This window comes from Podarcis muralis, chromosome 8 (assembly GCF_964188315.1).
Source record: "Podarcis muralis chromosome 8, rPodMur119.hap1.1, whole genome shotgun sequence".
Lineage (NCBI taxonomy): Eukaryota > Metazoa > Chordata > Lepidosauria > Squamata > Lacertidae > Podarcis > Podarcis muralis.
In genome coordinates this window covers 52,801,310-52,820,867 of record NC_135662.1, presented here as the reverse complement: position 1 = coordinate 52,820,867, position 19,558 = coordinate 52,801,310, and the positions used below count along the sequence as shown (strand labels likewise).

Genomic DNA, 19,558 nt, shown 5'->3' with positions numbered 1-19,558 from the left:
ATGTATTTTGTTGTGGACTTCTTTAAAACAAATCGCAAAGTATGAAGAATTTAAGAGTAGAAAAATGAGAAACTGATAGAAACTGTAATGGACATAATTTCTCAACCCTAAGGAGTATAACCATGGTAGAATGTGTTTTGTGATATTGAGAGTCATGCCAAAGCCTGCGCTCCACCCCCCCCCTAAAAAAATTTTTTTTCTTCAGCTGTAAAATAGGCTTTCATTTTTCTACCTCTTGTGTGGAACAAATTAGAATGTGTTTATAATTTTAGTGGGTGTGGGATTGAGTTTATTTTATTGTAGATGTGGGGCTGAGAATGATGCATGTTTTCCTTTCCATTCAACTTTTCTTCAAAGTTCTGCAGCCGCCCTGGCTTCTCACGCTTACTGATCTGAAAAAGCCCCGTGGGAGGACTTGCCTCACAATGTCTTCCCCCAACTTCCGTTTTAAATTTGGGAAGCTGGGGTGGATGTCTACATAATGCGTGAGGCTAGTGTGCTTGCTTTTTTTTTTTTTTTGTTCTTAAGGGAATTCCTTTATTTTCTCTCTTTTTTAAAAGTGAAAAAACACACACTTTTTTTGCAAGTAAACAGACTTTAACTAAAAAACAAAAACAAAGAAAGACTGGGCACACAGAATCTCTGCCTTCTACAATTACAGTACATCCCAGACTTGCATGTCCCGCAGTTTTCACCAAGGAAGGGCACTTGGGAAGACGGCACAGTGCAGAATACGGGGGATAATAATCTGTAGAATGAAAGCACTGCTTGGCCACCTTGGAAATAGATAAACACAATAAAACACCCTGATCACCCCCATGAGAATTTCACTAAAGATTTATCTTGGGTTAGAAATACATTAAATGCATAATAATAATAATAATAATAATAATAATAATAATAATGTATTCCCTCTGCAATCCAATTGTTAGATCTCAAGACATTTAGAGCTCTGAGGATGATTTTTTTAAAAAAGTTTTTAAATTTTGTAGTTAAAGGTAAAGGTAAAGGTACCCCTGCCCGTACGGGCCAGTCTTGCCAGACTCTAGGGTTGTGCGCTCATCTCACTCTATAGGCCAGGAGCCAGCGCTGTCCGCAGACACTTCCGGGTCACGTGGCCAGCGTGACAAGCTGCATCTGGCGAGCCAGCGCAAAACACGGAACGCCGTTTACCTTCCCGCTGGTAAGCGGTCCCTATTTATCTACTTGCACCCGGAGGTGCTTTCGAACTGCTAGGTTGGCAGGCGCTGGGACTGAATGACAGGAGCGCACCCCGCCGCGGGGATTCAAACCGCCGACCATGCGATCGGCAAGTCCTAGGCGCTGAGGTTTTACCCACAGCGCCACCCGCATCCCTTAGTTTTTTTTTAGTTTTGTAGTTACAGTATAACAAAAAAGAAAGAAATGTTGAAACATTGCCAGCTGACATTATCAAGAAGAATATTCCATCAGTTCAAATTTAAACATATATCCAAATGTCCAGTGATATTGATATGTACAAGTCATGTGTCTGAAGATAGAAAAGGATGGTGAGATCTGAGCACTGAGTAGTAGATGGTGGCTATTTGTCCTTTTGGTCTTGTAACACAAGTCTCTTAACTCTCATAAGGGCTCATAAAGTCTATGATGAGTTTTTGAAGAATGGGTAAGGATAGAACATCCATCTCTGAAGGCAAAAGGAAAAATGTTGTTTTGTGTAGAACAAATCAATCAGGAGGTTCTTGTAAATTGCCATTTATCTGCTTGCAGCAGGGGTGGAGAACTGCATCTGGGTCACACTCTTATCTGCGCCATGCCATGCCGGCCAGCTTTGACAGGTGGGGATGGCTGCTGACCTGTCAGTCAACTGACATCACCGTGATGGCACAGCACTTTGAAAGAATCAACCATCAGCTGACCGTTTGCACCTGCAAAAAATATGTTCTATGTGCCTCACACTTCACAGCTGTAGGGCAGATTGGAGTTGTTGTTGTTTAGTCGTTTAGTTGTGTCCGACTCTTTGTGACCCCATGGACCAGAGCACGCCAGGCACTCCTGTCTTCCACAGCCTCCCGCAGTTTGATCAAACTCATGCTGATAGCTTCGAGAACACTGTCCAACCATCTCGTCCTCTGTCGTCCCCTTCTCCTTGTGCCCTCCATCTTTCCCAACATCAGGGTCTTTTCCAGGGAGTCTTCTCTTCTCATGAGGTGGCCAAAGTATTGGAGCCTCAGCTTCACGATCTGTCCTTCCAGTGAGCACTCGGGGCTGATTTCCTTAAGAATGGAGAGGTTTGATCTTGCAGTCCATGGGAATCTCAAGAATCTCCTCCAGCACCATAATTCAAAAGCATCAATTCTTCGGCGATCAGCCTTCTTTATGGTCCAGCTCTCACTTCCATACATCACTACTGGGAAAACCATAGCTTTTACTATACGGACCTTTCTTGGCAAGGTGATGTCTCTACTTTTTAAGATGCTGTCTAGGTTTGTCATTGCTTTTCTCCCAAGAAAATTTGCCTCACACTTCACAGCTGTAGGGCAGATTGAAGTAGTTTGGCCTAAATGGCCTGTTGGGCCTCATGGGGAGCTGTAGAGGGCCAGAGACTCCGCACCACTGATCTGTTGAGTGACAATGGGAACAAAACAAGGGAAGGGCTGTAGCTCAATGGCTTGGCATGCAGAATGCCCCAGGTTCATTTCATAGCATCTCTATGTATAGTTGGGAATGCCCCCATCTGAAAGCCAAAGAGAGCTGCTGCTGGCCAGTGTTGACAATACTGATCTAGATGGACCAGTGACTTAACTCAATATAAGGTAACTTCCCATGTTTTGATGCAATGTGTCTATCTAAACTTCTCAATATATATCCAGTGTTGTCACTGGGATTGCAAGTGCTTTCTTTCTGAGCAAAACATTAGCAAGAAGATGTTCCTGTTTAACTTTTTAAGGCTTTGTCTACAGCCCTTTGTTTTAAGGCACATCTCTTATCAAACTGCAGTTTTAGTGCGGTCTCCTGTGTGGGACTGAACGTTTAAGAAATAAATCTCAGCAGGAAATAGGCTTTTCCCCTTTTCAGCAAATCTGCAGCCTCCAATCAGGACTCATTGCAGAGTTTAATCAGATCTTTCAGAGAGAAATTAAAAGCAAGGATAGTCATCTGATTTAAGCATGATAAAACATAAATGATGGGGAAAGTGGATGAAATGTTGCACAGTTTTGAACACTCTGTAAGTTACAGCCAAGTCTTCGCACTGCTTCTGCCTGCTTCTGAACTGGAGTTTGTTCATCTCTTTAAATCAAAATAACTGTGCACCTCTCACGGTGGTACATTGCAAAGTTAAATTTATGCTGGCCAAGTGTGTTGCAGCCCTTGGATAATTCATCTGATGTAAAAGGAAAGAGTGCCATTGTTGTTCCTTGTAGCCAACACATTCTACTGTTGTCCCATTTAAGAAGGGCCATCTCAGAGGCAAATGTCACAAGCAGGATTTTGTGTACATAATTCCAATTTAAATCGGGTGAAATGTTGCACACTAGCCTTGGAGTATTGCAGCCATCATTGTTCAGCATGAAAATTGCAATCTTCATCTTGCTCTTCCTCTCAACCCCATTTTATAGATGCAGAATACAGGCTGAGGACGAATGAATGGTTTGACCAAAACCATTGAGTTGGCTTAACAAGAATTTGAAAAGCACCTCCCATGTTCGCAGTGATCCTCTTTGCCTTCTGCTACCATGCTAGTTTATCTCTTAAAGCATATTAAAACTGAATAATAATGCAGGGTACTTCTCCAGGAAAGCCCACCAGATTCAAAGGGTGGGAAATGTCTGAGCATCTCCAAAGAGATCTGGGAGAGCAACTGTAAAAGGCCACCTTAGCTGTGTTGGGCTTTATGAAGCTTTGAGATGTGTTTGACACCAGCTGATGCAACACATAATGCTAAGCAATTTTTTAAAAAAACAAACAAACAAACAACCACCTGCTATTAATGCACCAAAAATAGTTCATATATGTTCCCATACTGTGCATGGCTGAATGAATGAGCACAAAAAATGGCATCACACTATGTTTTTTTAACTATAGAGTTAGAATAATTCTCTATTAATCACCATGTCCCTGCTCTTCTCTATTTTATTTGCCCATGCTAAAATAAGTCACTTGGGGTATATCTATGTCAAGTAGGGTTGCTGAAAGAGCACGGGCACATCTCCAATAGAATTAAGACTTTTATCATGTCTCTACAGTAGCTCATGCAATCCGACTGTTAAACTGGCCAATGGGCGAAGGATAGACTTGCTAAATATTTATAATTTTATAACACAAGGACATGATACACTTGCAATTCTGCAGAGATTAAGCCTACCCAAGAGAATAAATGTATGTATTCAAGCTAAATTGGAAAGTTTAGTGCAATTGTTAAGCAAACACTGAAACACCCCTCTTTCCTTTTTAGAATCACATTTGGTATAACACATATTTTCCTTCCAAAGCTAATGAATACAGAGTAAAGATTTTTGTCTCTCAAGTGACAGCGCGGCTTGCTCACTTGGGCCAATATTTTTAGGCTTTATTGATTCAACAAAATTGATGAGGACAAATTGAATTAATGTACCTTTTACTCTGCTAGAGTGGCAAGCCATCCTGCTTAGTAAGACCTTGGCATGGTAAATATGGAATTAGTAGCAGGCCAAGGATATGCCCCATCAATAGGCAGTGTGGAGGGACAGCGAGATCCTCTGCCGCTGTAGATATATCAATCTATCATGATATTTACCTGGTGATATATTGTGATGCTGAAAATCAGATACCGCTCAGCCCTGCTAACCTGAGCAGCTAGGATGGGTGTGAAAGTAACTTAAATTAAGAAGGGGAGCATCTTAGATTCTCACAGACTTGTCATAAGTCATGCAGACATTTAGTCTCTATTGCTATTTCTACAAAACTGTGGAAATGGCTTTTCATCTTGCTTACTCATTTCAACAGGATGCATCATGTGGTCAGGAAGTAGACACTTAGATGAAGTTTTCACGTCTGTCTTTTTAGTAGTGCTGGAGATGGATTACCTTGCCTTCTTCATTGTTGCTGCTCTGCAATCATATCAAAGTAAGATAAGTTTCTTAAGTAGCATGCTGGGTGTAATCTCTGGATACCTTGCCTGCAGATTGTAAGCGTGTTTTGTAGTAAGTTCCATAGAAATAATTTCACCCTTTGGAGATCCTTGTTTAGCCTGAGCTTGGTCAACTTGTACTCGGTGTGGATGGTGGAGGGGGGCTGTTGGTTCTGGAAACATTTAGCTTGATCATTAGATGCTGCAGGTGTTACTGTGGTTCAGAGTTTAATGAAGATAACAGCATTTCCCCCCTCTTCTCTGTCTGTCTTGTTTCTGTCACAGTTGAAGGAGAACATGTGGATTCTACTGTGAAACTTGCCAGTGCCATGACTCTTGAATGTGTCTTTCCGAAGGCTGCAAATATAGTCCAGATGTTTTGGCGGAAGGAGGAGCGCAAAGAGAACATTGCAGTCTTCAAACTGCCTGACCAATTGCATATTTCCAGCAGATATAAGGACAGAGTCAGTGTTACTAACGATACCTCGAACATCAAGTCCTTGGTGTTCAATAGCACAACTGGGGAAGATACTGGCTTTTATCTATGCTCTTTTCATACCTTCCCGCTTGGGATTTGGAAAAAGAGAATACAGGTTGTCCAATCAGGTAAGGTAAAAGTTTTAAGTGCCGCCTTATACACTAATGTAAATTACAGTATACATTATAAATTCAATTTATTAACCTCTTATGATATAATAATAAATAATAAAATCAATGGTAAGTGCAAATCCTACATATCTGTCAGCAAGAAAGCATCAGCTGCTATGATTAAAAATAAAGTAGATATTTTCAGGGATGCAGCTGCAATGTGAGCAGGGGCGGATTGAGGGGAGCATTACTGGTTTGGTCGCACTGGGTGCGGAGCCTCAGGGGTGCCTCAGAGGATGCTACAATGATGGGATGGAATAGAACGCAAGAGGCGGGGGTGGGGCATGAATTATGCCGTTGCACAGGGAGTCGCTGAAATTGGAGTTGCCAAAGTCCCCCATTAATGTAAGTCCTGCAATTCTTGTTCTTGCGACACTGCCCCCTCCCCACTGCTCTGGATACTGGACCAAAGTGGCTCAGAGGCAACTTCCATGTGGCAAAAGGACAAGTAACCATTAATGGAAGCAATATAAAGTGCTTGACCACCTAAAAGAGAATGAATGCATACCTCATAACTAATTTTGCTAAAATATCAGTATCTCCTCTATTCTCCAAATCTTCCTCCACCCCAAGGAATTCTGAATTCATGTATGCAGGATTAGAAATGTTTTTGAAACCCTGTGGTGGGAGGGAACAGCTAGAAAAGAGGTTTGGCAATGAGAATTGTCAAATGGCAAAAAGAGTTGAGGAAACTCCTTTTCTATCATCTAAATTCCCTCATTCTGACTTTTCTAAATAAAAAAAACAACTATTGGTCTCCCATATCCCCTTTAAAAATGAACATTTAAATGACTGTGTTTAGCTTACAATGAGAGGAATAGGTCAATCACCTACAAGCACCTTTGCTCTTTCAAGACTGAAGCGAGACATTTCTCAATTTTGCTAGTCAGAGATTCAAGAAAACTGAGAACTTATAGGTGTTTTGTGGGAAACTCTGACTAAATCTGTGACTTTTAGTGTACTAATTATCTTCCTCCCAAAGCTATTTTAGCTAAAGAAGAAAAATTGCACTAAGGGAATTGCTGCTTTTGTTGTGTGGCTGTCAGCAGTGAATTACACTAGCTATCCAATTATTCCACCTGCTGCTAGGAGTGTTTAATTGTGGATGCCGCTGTGCGTATGTTACCAACTTGAAGCTAGCAGCCCTTGTTAAATGAACCTTTTATTCGGCGATTTCCTGTCTAGCTTGAAAGTTTTGTTGCCTCTCATTCTGGACTTTGAATAAGTGAACTTGGACACTGAGTCCCCAGTTCAGATTGTTAATAAGTCCCAGTGAAAAGTTTTCAAAGTGAAGGTTCATATTGTGTCTGCATGTAGAATAAAAAGCAATTAGATGTCCAGTTTGTGAAATTCAGTGGGAATTTGACACTTGCCTCCCATAGCTGATGTCTTCTGATTGGCAGGCGCAATCCCTGTCATGTTGAGTTTAATGAGTTCTGTATTCTCTCTCTTTTCAACTGTAGCCAGAATAACACAAGAAAGGCCTGCGGAAATGTCATGGCAGTTTTCATCCTCCACAGAGCACATCACACTCCTTTGCAACCAGAGATATTCACATTGTGTATGAGTGTGCTGAGTTCTTGGTGTTCCAGAAGGTAGCACACAGTAGGTGAATATGAGTCAGTTACAGAGCCTATGGTTTTCACACAATGCCATAGCTTGCGCCTCTGGTTGGGAGATGATTGAAAAGACTCTTCAGTGATAGCACAAGGGTACCATAGAAACACAAGTTTGGAGTGACACAATACCAGAAACATGAGGTTTTCTCACCCTTTATTCTTTTTAAGGGTTGTTATATAACTAAAATGGTTGCCAGCATCAAAGAAGGCAGTAACTGGCCATTAATGAATCAATGAATAAATGATTATTACTAATAATTGTTAGTTTCTATATCAGGCATAGGCAAACTCGACCCTCCAGATGTTTTGGGACTACAACTCCCATCATCCCTCACCACTGGTTGTGTTAGCTATGGATGATGGGAATTGCAGTCCCAAAACATCTGAAGGGCTGAGTTTGCCTATGCCTGTTGTACATCAGCAAGCTGTGCTGTATAAGCCAGGTTTAAACACACACACGCCTGAGGGAATGGGAGTGGATGGAAAAGGTAGATTAGAGAAACTAAAATTAAATTTCCCATAAGTCATCAGTCCTGTAGTCCTGTTATAGGAAAAAGTTGTAAATCTTCCTTTGCTCTGTAGCCTCAAAGCTTGAGCCTTAAACCCTTGTGATTGTAAGTGATTGCGACTTGCTCAAGGCCGACTGTGATTTGTTTTGTCCTCTTCCCTCCCTGTCCCTCTTTTATTTTGTGTTGTGTTTTCTAGATTGCAGATCTGCAGACAGGGACTACCTTGTTCGGAATGAGGTGTTGTTTTTTTGGGGAGGGGTGTGTGTGTGTAGGCTGTATGCCTGAGCCCCTTCTAATTCCTGGATTCAGCAGTGGTTAAAATCTAATGGAAAATTTAATTGTTGGAACAGCCAGACAAGTTTGTTGACACGTTAATGGCCCCCTAAATGTGGGTTGTTAGGGTAACAGAGGAAGTGGCTTTGTGCCAGAGGGCAAATGGGTAGCGCCCCTCCCTCACCTGTTGGTGAGAAGGACAAGGGCCAGAGACATGCATGTGTGAACTGAGCTAGACACAAGAGACTGGCAGAAGCCTGATAGGGAGAGACATGCTTGATTTCTGCTTGAATCCAAGGCTGTGGCTTTGGGAGAGGCAAGAGTTTCTTGGGGTGTTGATGCTCCTCCATCATAAGCTTGGGTTGTATACATGCGCAAATAAGCCATATATCACAAAGACACCACAGCCTCCAATGTCCCTCATTCCAAGGAAACCAAACCCCAGGTAAACCCCTGGGATCTCACACTGCTCAGAGATTAGAACGTCATGTACCAGTATGTAGGCAGGTCTGGGAGCCTTTTTGGCCAAGGAGTGTGGGAAACAAATGATCGAAATAAACAAAAATAAATAAAGCTGGCACTAGCTGAACAGAGTTAAGAAACTTGGTTTCTCCCATCTAACGTAAAAGCACTGCATCATGCTAAATACATCCTATGTGCTTTATACATTATGACAGATTCAATACTGTTGGAAAATGAAGCCAAATAAGCCATCACGTAAAATATGGCAATATGAAAATGGATTGTAAGTGCCAATGACAGCCAAATCTCTATTACCATATGGAAAATCAAAAGGGGGCCACATACTGTATCCAGAGAATGTCTACTTTTTTTCATTTTATGAAGTTATAGCTTTATGTGCAGTATGTCAGCATTTCAAGTCGCTATAATTGCTACATTTTAAAAGGCATTTTAAAAAAGATAGGAAAATGAGGTAGTTATATGACAGAAGGAGAGAAAACAGAGAGCCGATCTGTTGCTTACGAAGCCATAAATCTGAAACTAGGGGAACCTGTGATAGGTAGCCATTAAAATGACACACATTCTTTCAGATGAGTGAGGAACAAGTGGCATGGAAATGCTTGCTATTGTAATGATCTGCTCATGAAGAAACTAAACCGGAGCTGTAGCAGAACAATGAAGAATAATAATAAAAGCACGTCACCTTTGTAATAGTTCTGTTACTGCAGTTATCTTTAATAGCTGCAAAAGATCTCCCTAGCAGGATTCTTGCATGGAACAGGGTGGGCGGGGGGTGGGGTGGGGAGAGGAATGAATGCTCTTGGAGATGCAAGGAGATTCTTCCCCCACCCCAGTTATTCCTAGCAGCTCCTTGCTTCTTAGAACATCTCTCTGTTAGGCTTCCTGGTGTTCTCTTCCTTCCTGTATTGCTAAAAGCAGGAACATCAGAATGTAATCTCCTTCCTGCAGCTGCACTGTTAGCCTTACATTCACAAACACACACACACACCCCAAAGAGAGGGAGGGGGTAATGTCAATAGCTAAAAGACAAGACACAGAAGGAAGACAGTGTTGAGGAAAAGGTTTATGGATGCATGGTTCTGTGAGATCATTCAGGATGATGGGCCGCCATTTCCAGTGATCTTAGTTCTGTGGGACAGGGAGTCCAGCTGTTGCATTCTGAACTTCTGACTTTGGGCTTCAGGACTGCACGGTCTAGCAACATACTAAAATCTACTAGATGGATTATGCTATTAAGGGCTTGAGCTATTTGACATGATTTAAGGATTGCAAATTCTATTTTTATGATGTTATCCGCTGACGACCTGTTCTTAACCTCAGAACTGTGAAGCATGACTGCATTGCATTTTCTGGAAAAGAGTGTGTACCCATTATTCAGGAATTCTCCCAGTATTTAGATTCCAACCAAAATGTTGAAAACAACAGCAGGCTTGGATATATTCAGCACAGAAATGAAAGAAAGGCACTATGACTGATACTGCATGTAAAAAAATAATAATGAAGCAAACTTGAGAAATCTAAAATTCAATGTTAAAGGTCTCGATTGTTAACAGTTCATCTGGAGCATCTAATTAGACTTCCAGCTTTTATAGCCATTAGCACCTAAGCCAGGGAGGTGTGTGGCAGCATGTATGAAGAATTGCCTTCCCAGAAAGAGGCTGTTCATACCCTCTTAACACAGATAGAAATGATCCACAGTAAAGGAAGGGCTAGATAAATATGAATTTCAAAACGGGGGGGGGGGCAGACTTCTTGTAATCTCTGACTGTAACACAGCAGGGGAGATTCAGACCATCTTTCTTGGCTGAGGTGAGGAAAATAATAGATTTATAATGAAATCCAATGCTCATCTACCCTCAAAAGTGAGCTCTACAGACTTCAGTGGGACTTTCTTCCCAAGTAAGCATGCTGTCCGATCAATGAATTGTTTTGCTGAAACAAAATGGGAGGGGGGGGCGGTTGTTAAATCTATTATTATTATTTTTTACAAAGTGTTTCTTTTTTCCTCAATTTCTTTTTTTAAGCAGGGGATTTTGAGCCTCGAAACTTGTCATATCGTCATATGGTTGCTGAACCAGGAGCAAATGTCAACTTTACCTATGGGCCTGACCCCGAAACAACACTTTATCAAGTGAAATGGAAAAGGATCTATACAGACCATGTGGACTTCATAGTCCAATGTGATAAATCTGGTACAGCAGTCTATGGTTCAGATTATGAAGACCGTGTAGTGATAGACTGTGCCGCCCGGGTGGATAGCACAATTGTACTTCGGAATGTCACAGCTTCTGACTCTGGGATGTACAGCTGTTCTTACATTGGGACGAATGGTGCAAATGCCACAGTCTGGACAAAACTGACCATTGATGGCAACAGTAAGTGAAGGGAATTTACAAAATCCTTCAGTTGTTTGTAGAATTATTGTTGTTTGTAGGCATTTGTATTAATTTAAACAAATGTAAAATTAGAGGCTGAATAGTTGTTTTGAAAAGCATTTGCAAGGCAAAGGGAGAGAGAGAAAGAGCGAAAGAGAATGGACCTTAGTTGGGCTTGGCTTGGCTGGATTAAAAGTAGCAAGAAAAGAAAAGGATGGGTAGGTGTTAAAGAGGAAAGATTGAAGGTGGGAAATGATAGACACAACCCACCCCTCTATAACCACCCCCCAGCAATGGTGGTGAAGGAGGGAAGCAGCCAGCAGTCCAGATAAAACGAAGTGATGGAGGGAACAAAACAGCAACTAATGTGAGCCTGATTTTCTAAAATTTTTAGAAACAGGTATTCTTACTGAAGCAAGTCCTACATCTGACGAGATAACACAATGAGCCAGGCTGAAGCTCTTGAAGATGAAACATCGGATTATTGATCTCTTCACTGTTTAGAGCTTGTTATGCTTCAGTTAAATTCCAGCAGGGTTTCCAGATTTCAGAATATCAGATTAGACTTTCCTCATGCAGCCAGAATTGGAAACCCTGAAGAAATGAGCACATGCACACATGGGCTTGCGTGTGCGCGCGCACACACTTGAACATTTATTTTGCTTTTCATGATCACAAACTGACTAGAATTTCATTTGACTGTATATCACTCAGAAAATTGTCTTGTTTCTCTCCCTCTCGAGCAATAGTAATAACATTTACCATTTGCCTTCCTAGTTTCTTTGGAGAGTCATTCTGATCAGCGTATCTTTGTTATTGCTGGAGCTGCTGCTGTCTTATCATTAATAATGATCCTCATCATTACTGCGCTTATTTGTCATCATAAAAAGTAAGCAAATTGTTCTATACTCTATCTAATATTTGTTCACTGACTTGATACCTACTTAAAACCTAATCCATATCTATGCCCAGCTAAAATTGCTATTTACAAGATGCAAGAAAAGAAATGGTGATCTTCAAATTAGCAGTGATGAATGTGCGAACAAATGGATTGAAAAATTCATTTTACTTTTTTAATTATATATTTATATACCACTTATTTACCACTTATACCACTTTATATACCACCTTTTTTGTCCAATGAGCTAAGTGTACATGGTTCCCTCCTCATTTTATCCACATAACAACTCTGTGAGGTAGGTTAGGCCAGTGTTTCCCAACCTTTTTCTTGCCATGGCCCCCTTCTGACCTTGTTTCCTTCCTATAGCCCCCCATGGACGTAGCCGGGGGGGGGGGGAGCAGCTGCCTCCTATAAGTTAAATACAAATCAATACAAATATGAGGTTCTGTCCCCCTCAACAAAAGTCTGCCCCCTAACAAAAATCACCATTAGCTAAAGTGGTAACTCAGGTTAAGAACAGTTTCAGGTTAAGAACGGACCTCAAGAACGAATTAAGTTCCTAACCCGAGGTACCACTGTATTATAAAAAGTAAACAACACTTATTTGATCCCAGTTATTTGACACAGAGGGGGAAACCTACAGATACTGTCCAAAAGGTGCACAGGGAGTGGTGTATTTATGGGAGAATTTTAAAAAGCAACTGGTCCTCACTGACCTGGGCAAAAAGATCTTGTCATGCGGAGGAGCCCTGTCTGCCTAGATAAAACACTATAGCCCCCCACACCCTTGTCTAGGAGTAAGGCCCACTGAACTCAGTGAGTAGTCACTTAGCTATTTACAAGATGCAAGTCAGCAGCACCAGACGACTCTGCTCAGCTGGATGCGGGGGTGGATTTCACTCTGCACCTTGCAGAGCTAAGCCAACGGTGCCAACAAGCTCTTTGCCCCTCGGCAGCATCTGAAGGCCCTGATCTGCTAGGCGCTGTGGTAGATTACATCCCGCACCTTGCAGTCAGGCCTAAGCTGCCACCGGGCCTAGCACTGCTGGCAACAACAAGCAGCTCCGGTTTGCCCAGCCCTACCCATTGCCACCCCACCACCACACTTACCTGACCTAGGGGTCCTGGTCAAAACGAGAGCCTCCGTGATTGCCCTTTTCCACTGGAAACAAACAAGAACTGCTCCAAGAAAATGCATGTGGCAAAAAGGAGCATTAGGTTCTGGTGGGCCACCCCCTTACCTCTTGTGATTGGCCAAGTGGATAATGAGCCAGTCAGGATTTGAATTTTTTAATAAATAAATAAATTTCCCCCTTCACTTCTCACTTCCCTCTGTGGCCCCCTAGCCTTGTGCTGTGCTCCCCCATTTCCATGATTTTCACCTGTACCCCCCTTGGAATATCCTGCCTCCCTGTGAGCCATATGGCCTCTGGTTGGGAAACTGGGTTAGGCCAAGAGACAGTGACTGGCCCTAGGTCATCCAGAGAGCTCCGTGGCTAAGGCGGGATTTGAACCCTGGTCTCTAGGACTTAGGCTGACCCTTAACCACTTCGCCACACACAGTGGGTGAATGTACAGTCGTACCTCGGGTTACATACGCTTCAGGTTACAGACTCCACTAACCCAGAAATAGTACCTCGGGTTAAGAACTTTGCTTCAGGATGAGAACAGAAATCGTGCTTCGGTGGTGCGGCAGCAGCAGGAGGCCCCATTAGATAAAGTGGTGCTTCAGGTTAAGAACAGTTTCAGGTTAAGAATGGACCTCCGGAACGAATTAAGTACTTAACCCAAGGTACCACTGTATATGGATGGATGCTCCTTTCTCATTAATTGGCTGATAACCGTCATGGAAGCATTTAGAAAGAGGGAGGCCATATCCTTATGATTCCTGTTGAGGAAAAGTGCTTTCCCACTCCTCGATATGAGGCAGTTGCAAATGCAAGTGTGACTCAAGCTGGGCTGCAGCTAGTTCCTAGCAGGCATACAGAACATGACTGGACACTTTGATCATCTCAATGAATAGTTGGTCAGGCATTTAAACACAAATTTTGCTCAGGGTTTCTACCTTCCAGAACCCACCTTGATATTTTGCACAGAACCTCAAAATTCCTATGTCCTGGTTGTGGGTCAAGTCTAACAACAGCGGGTTTTTTATGTGCCAGCAGAAAGAAGAAGAAGAAAAGGATGATGATGATGAAAGCCTTTCGTCTTGCTCACACACAAGCAAATGTAGGTGAAGCCTCCTTTCTTACAGAATCTCCTTTTGAGGATCATCTTCACCATATGCAATAAGTCTAATGGCTGTGCCTCTCAAGCTTTTTGAGTCAAGCAACTTGCCTATTAAAAGCATGGATCACTTTTTGGGGAGTGGAAACAGTATTTATGAACAGTTACGGCATTTAGGATACTTTTGTATACCATAAAAACAAACTATGGGTTTTGGGCCAGTTGATTTGCTACGTTGTAGGATCAGCACTCTGAAAGAGGTATTGCTATTTTTAAAGCAGGGTTCTGAACTTTTAAAGATTTTTATGCTCTTCAGACTAACCAGAGATTTATTATAACACTTAGCTCAGTTGGTAGAGCATGAGACTCTTGATCTCAGGGTTGTGGGTTCAAGACCCATGCGGGTGAAAGATTCCTGCACTACAGGAGGTCGGGTTAGATGATCCTCGTGGTCCCTTTCAACTACAACTCTGTGATTCTGTTTTAAAATATGCTCACAAACCAGGTATTGCTCCTACCTAACCATAGCAGAGCATAGTGATAAGCCATAGATTGTGGTTTAAAAAAAAAAAGCCATATGACTTGTTGGGTCCCCCCACCTCCAAAGCAAACTTTGGCTGAGCTCATCCTGATTCATTCTTAGAATGTACTTAAACATGTGGCCTTCGATGCTTGGCTAATGTGTATCCACATGACTCTATTAGTCTGTGGGTTTTGCTTTTTTTTATTCATCCTTTTCATTTCCAGCAGAGGGAAAGGGGGACCAGTCAGTTACAACAGAGAACTCTTTTCCATTCTAGAGGCACTATTAAGCACTGCTGATCTGTGTGCTGATACAGCACTGTTTCTTTCTAATGGCTGGTGGTGTAGGACAGTGGGCATATGAAGAGTGTTTTAGGTATGGTCTGTGGAAGTATTGTTTAGGAGATGGTGTCCAACAGCTTCAGGGCCAAGTTGCCAAAGTTTCAATAGGAATTGCTTATCATGTTACATTTCAAAGGCATGGGCTGATATATGAATCCGCAAACATGTGCAAACGGCTTGCATGGATGAATGCACAAGCTGCATCTCAAGTGTTTTATACATTACCACTAACCATGTTAAGGGTAAGCCAAAACCATTTACAGTACCTAGCTTTGTGTTATTTTGGGGGGTCACAAAGAGTTCCCATTGTTAGCAGTTATTTGACGTACAACATCTTCTTTGTTTTATTCTGATGCTGGCCTGGTACACTTTGTTCTCTTGCCAGCAAAGGCAAATGAGACTGCATAGAGTGAAGGCAAATGGGGCGCAGCAGCCAAGAGAACAAGAGATTGACAAGAAGCATCAAAACAAGGTGATCCTTTGGTGAGATGGCCATTTTTCCAGTAATTTGTTCAACTATGTTAATTATAAAGAAAAGAAAAAGGGAGAGCATTTGATGCAGCCCTAATAGGAGGAGTAAGGCGCTGAGTTCTGTGAATGGTTTTGTGAAGTTTTTCAGCTGTTTTTTGGCAAAAGAAACCTATTTGGCCTGTGTTCTCTGCTTTTTTTGTACACCATAAACTGGATGGTGCATGGACGTTTCTAGCTTGGGGTAGGAGGTAGGACTGGGCCATGGGATGTTATGCCTCAAACACCCTTCCCAACTCAAGACTTGAAAAGCTGTTTCCAGAATACTCAGTCAGACACAATGTGTATGGGCATTGCAGTCAGCGTCCAAAGCCATTACATGCCTCAAATTTGCCTCTGTTGTAAGCATCTCTGATAGGGTGGTAGTCCTCAGTGTTCTTCACTGCTCTCTACTTTTCTCTTCTCTAGCCTTCAAACAAATATGGAAGACCTGGTTGTCAGAGTGCAGTAAATACTAGCAGAGGACAAATGACAGAAGATCCAGTCTATGCCAACTGCACAAATTGCTCACACAGACATATGTGAACATGGCCTCTTGTCTACTATGTGAATGACCTAGAGCCAAGGCTCCAATGATTTTTACATTGGGAATGTGACTGAATGTGAGAAAAAACCCATTCCACTACCATTTCACTCATCCGTGACTGAAGAAGTCCCACGCACATACAATTGAACTGTGTGAAGACTGTAGGTATATATGAAGAGATAATTTACATAGGGGTCAAGAGATTAATAGTTGTGCAAGGAAGACAAATCGGCTGTGATGCGAATTGGAATGTCAGCAGATCTGCTTTGTACTAATACAAATTTGAATATAAGTGGACTATTGAAATAAGAGACTGAAAATAGGCTTTAAGTTGTCTTGCAGCCAAGCACTGAGTAGGTCAGATGCCACTTTCCATAACAAAGCTGCTGCTGGCTCCTGGTGAGGTATGTTTCCTCTGGACACAATTCAATATGGACACAAACACACACCCTTCCTTCTGCCCAGAACAGGCAGCCTGAGCAGAAGTTCCTGCCCATTGCCGTAATATGATTACTCAAGCTTGCAGAAAATAGAAAGCAAATGAACAGATGCCAAGTCTTTCCTTTTCTACTGTACCAGTGAAAACAAAAAGACTCTTCCTGTCAAGCTCTAGAAAACAATTAGAATAAATTATTGTAAGGTTGAGTTATAGAATCATAGAGTTGGAAGAGACCCCAAGAGTCATCTAGTTCAACCCTCTGCAATGCAACTAAAGCATCCATACAGGTGGCCATCCAACCTCTGCTTAAAAACCTCTGGGGAAGAAGAGTCCATAACCTCCTGACAGAGACCATTCCATTGTCGAACAGCTCTTACTGTCAGAAAGTTCTTCCTGATGTTTAGTCAGAATTTCTTTTCTTGGAACTTGCAGCCATTGGTTCGAGTCCTATGCTCCAGAGTAGGAGAAACAGGCTTGTTCCATGTGACAGCCCTTGAGATATTTGAAGATGGCCATCATATCTCCTCTCAGTCTCTTCTTTTCCAGGTTAAATATACTCAACTCCTTCAACTGTTCCTCATAAGCCTTGGTTTCTAGACCTTTGATCATCTTGGTCACCCTTCTCTGCACACGCTCCAGTTTGTCAATGAAATGAAAACTCTAATTGAGAGCAAGAACTGTCCATGAATAAGCATGGGGAGGAATGAAAAGAAAGCATTGCTCAAAACACACTTCCTTCAGGCATCCAGAAGGCATAAGGCAGGGAAGAGGAACCTGTTGTTCTCCATATGTTGTTGGACTGTACCCAGTTATTGCCATTTTCTTCAGTCACCTCTCTGCATTCTGAGATTTCAGCAACGTTGCCCATATGCTTTCAAATGTTATCTTCAAAGCCAAAAGAAATAGCGACATTAAGAAAAAGGAAAGCTGTAGGAATCCAAATGTTGTGTCCAGGATTACAATGTTTCATCTCTTTCAGAAAGGTAAACTCAGACGCTGTTGAACTTCAAAATTCACACCACCTTAAAATATAATATGGTGACATATATGGGCTACATAGTTCCTATTGACATGACTTTAACAGTGCCCACAGACCAGAAACTATAAAGGAGTTAGCCCAATCTCAGTGCATTTAGTTATAACCAGTGGAAATTTAAGGGGCTGTGAAAGATGATCTAGGGCCAGATAAGTAGCAAATACTACCACTATTAGAATCAACTCAGGCATTGCATTCACATGGGAACAAATCCTGTGCTATATCTGCTAAGATCATTAAGTGATCTTTGCTCTAATGCTTAGGAGTTCTCAAGTTCTTCCTGAACCAGAGATGATTATCTTATTTCTTGAACAATGAGCAGATAGTTTACTGATTAGTGTTACTACCTTGTTTGTTTTTAAAGAGGTATTTTTTTCTAGACTTTTATCACTAAGCATCAGCTCCATTTAATCTATAGGTAATAACAAAGAGAGCGAGAGAGAGGAGCTCCTTGTAGCTAAAAGTGTAATTTAAATAGCTATGTCCATAAGGCAGTAATTTTTGGACCAATGAGATGGAGATCAGGAACATTTTTCCAGCATTACATGGACAGTCTAGGACATTGTGCAGCTTTATTTATTTTAGAGCAAAATCAAATGGAATTACAACAGTTAGTTAGTTTGCTTCACCCAGACTTGAAGAGTTTGACTGCCTGCCATGATTGGCATCTGTGACCTCCTTATCCAAGGCACATATGTTACAATGGATGTTGTTGTTTTTTTAGCAAAGAACTCAGGAAATGGAAATGTATTGGAAGTGTGTGCCACAAAACTCTACTATGTCAATGATGTTCTGTTTTGTCTGACATATCAACTGCATCATCAAATTTACAAAGAATAAGAGTAAAGAAATTTGCAATATTTACCAACGATCAGGAGTTCCATTTGCTAAGTCAATGTCAATGGAGAATGGGCATGCGGCAGCACTTTAGGCAGAGTGTAGAGACTGCCATGTGTACTACGACATGCTGTGGCACCCATCATTCTCGCTCGTGGAGATTGTTAATCACATGGAGGGAAAGAAAGGCTGTGGTGGAGGTTGAAAGGGAGTTGCTGGCGGAATTACCTAGGCAAAAGTGGCTACAGCTATTGCTTAGACCAGTGGTTTTCAACCAGTGTGCTGTTGGCCTGAATAATGGTCAAGGGTGCTGCAGGCAGCACTGGCCCCTGGCCCTTTTTCCTTCCCTGCCTCCTCTAATGCCCTCTTGTGTCTCTGCCTCCCAAAGGCTTACACAGTTGTTTGTTGCAGCAGCCCCGGCGCCTGCTGCCACCACTGCTGCCTCCCAAGGTGAGTAACTGCTGGCCTCGTGTTCATCTTTGGCCAGTTTCCATCGGGCTGCTAAATCTGGGGGAATCCTCTTCCCAGGCTCCCAAGGGGCAGCATGAGAAGGCAGCTCTCTTTGGGGAGGGGTGGGCAGCTCAGAGACCAAGGGCAGCGGTGGCAGCTGCCCAGAGGACTCCCATGGAGAGGGGAGGGAACACTTCACAAGGGTGTGAGGAACTGCCAGCTCTGCAAACAAGGGGTGATGTGACTGGGCTTCTGAGGCTCGAAGCTCGTTTCCCCACCAAGGAGCCACAGAAAGAATGTAGTTGGTTAAGTTGAGCTGTGGGCTCAGGTTGGAAACGTCTGGCTTAGGCATTTGTACATATGTGGCCTTATTTTGTGGACTGGGGAGCATGCAAGAGTGGCTTGATTCGGATCTGCAGACTTACACAGGCACTGGAGGAAGGTTACCAGTTTCTGGTGATAGCCCAGAAATGCACCTCCTTTTGAAATCCACCCCCCTACCCGTCTGTGAATTACGTTGGTACAGCAGTCAGCACACACAGCTGTTTTGTTCCCATATGTAAGGGTATGGCTGTGCTTAGTAATTTGACTTCTACCCAGCTGGAACTTCAAATGCCTTATACTAATTTATTTAAGACTTGAGTTTATAGCTCTTTCATGTAACACAATCAGTGTTTCTGGGTTTTTTTTTTGTAGTAGAATAACTTTATACTGGAAGAAAGCAAGCATGTTGTCTAAACAGAGAATGAAAAGGA

General features: G+C 42.3%; 1 protein-coding gene across 1 annotated transcript; it reads left to right on the top strand.

The window, feature by feature from the left end:
* Positions 1 to 2,297: 2,297 nt before the first annotated feature.
* Positions 2,298 to 18,380, top strand: CD226 (CD226 molecule). The gene is given in 8 exon segments (XM_077933192.1): positions 2,298 to 5,014; positions 5,017 to 5,085; positions 5,375 to 5,695; positions 10,646 to 10,996; positions 11,774 to 11,885; positions 14,063 to 14,126; positions 15,373 to 15,470; positions 15,924 to 18,380. Coding segments are annotated over 8 exon segments (1,074 nt in total). The 5' UTR covers positions 2,298 to 4,998; the 3' UTR covers positions 15,967 to 18,380.
* The last annotated feature ends 1,178 nt before the right edge of the window (positions 18,381 to 19,558 follow it).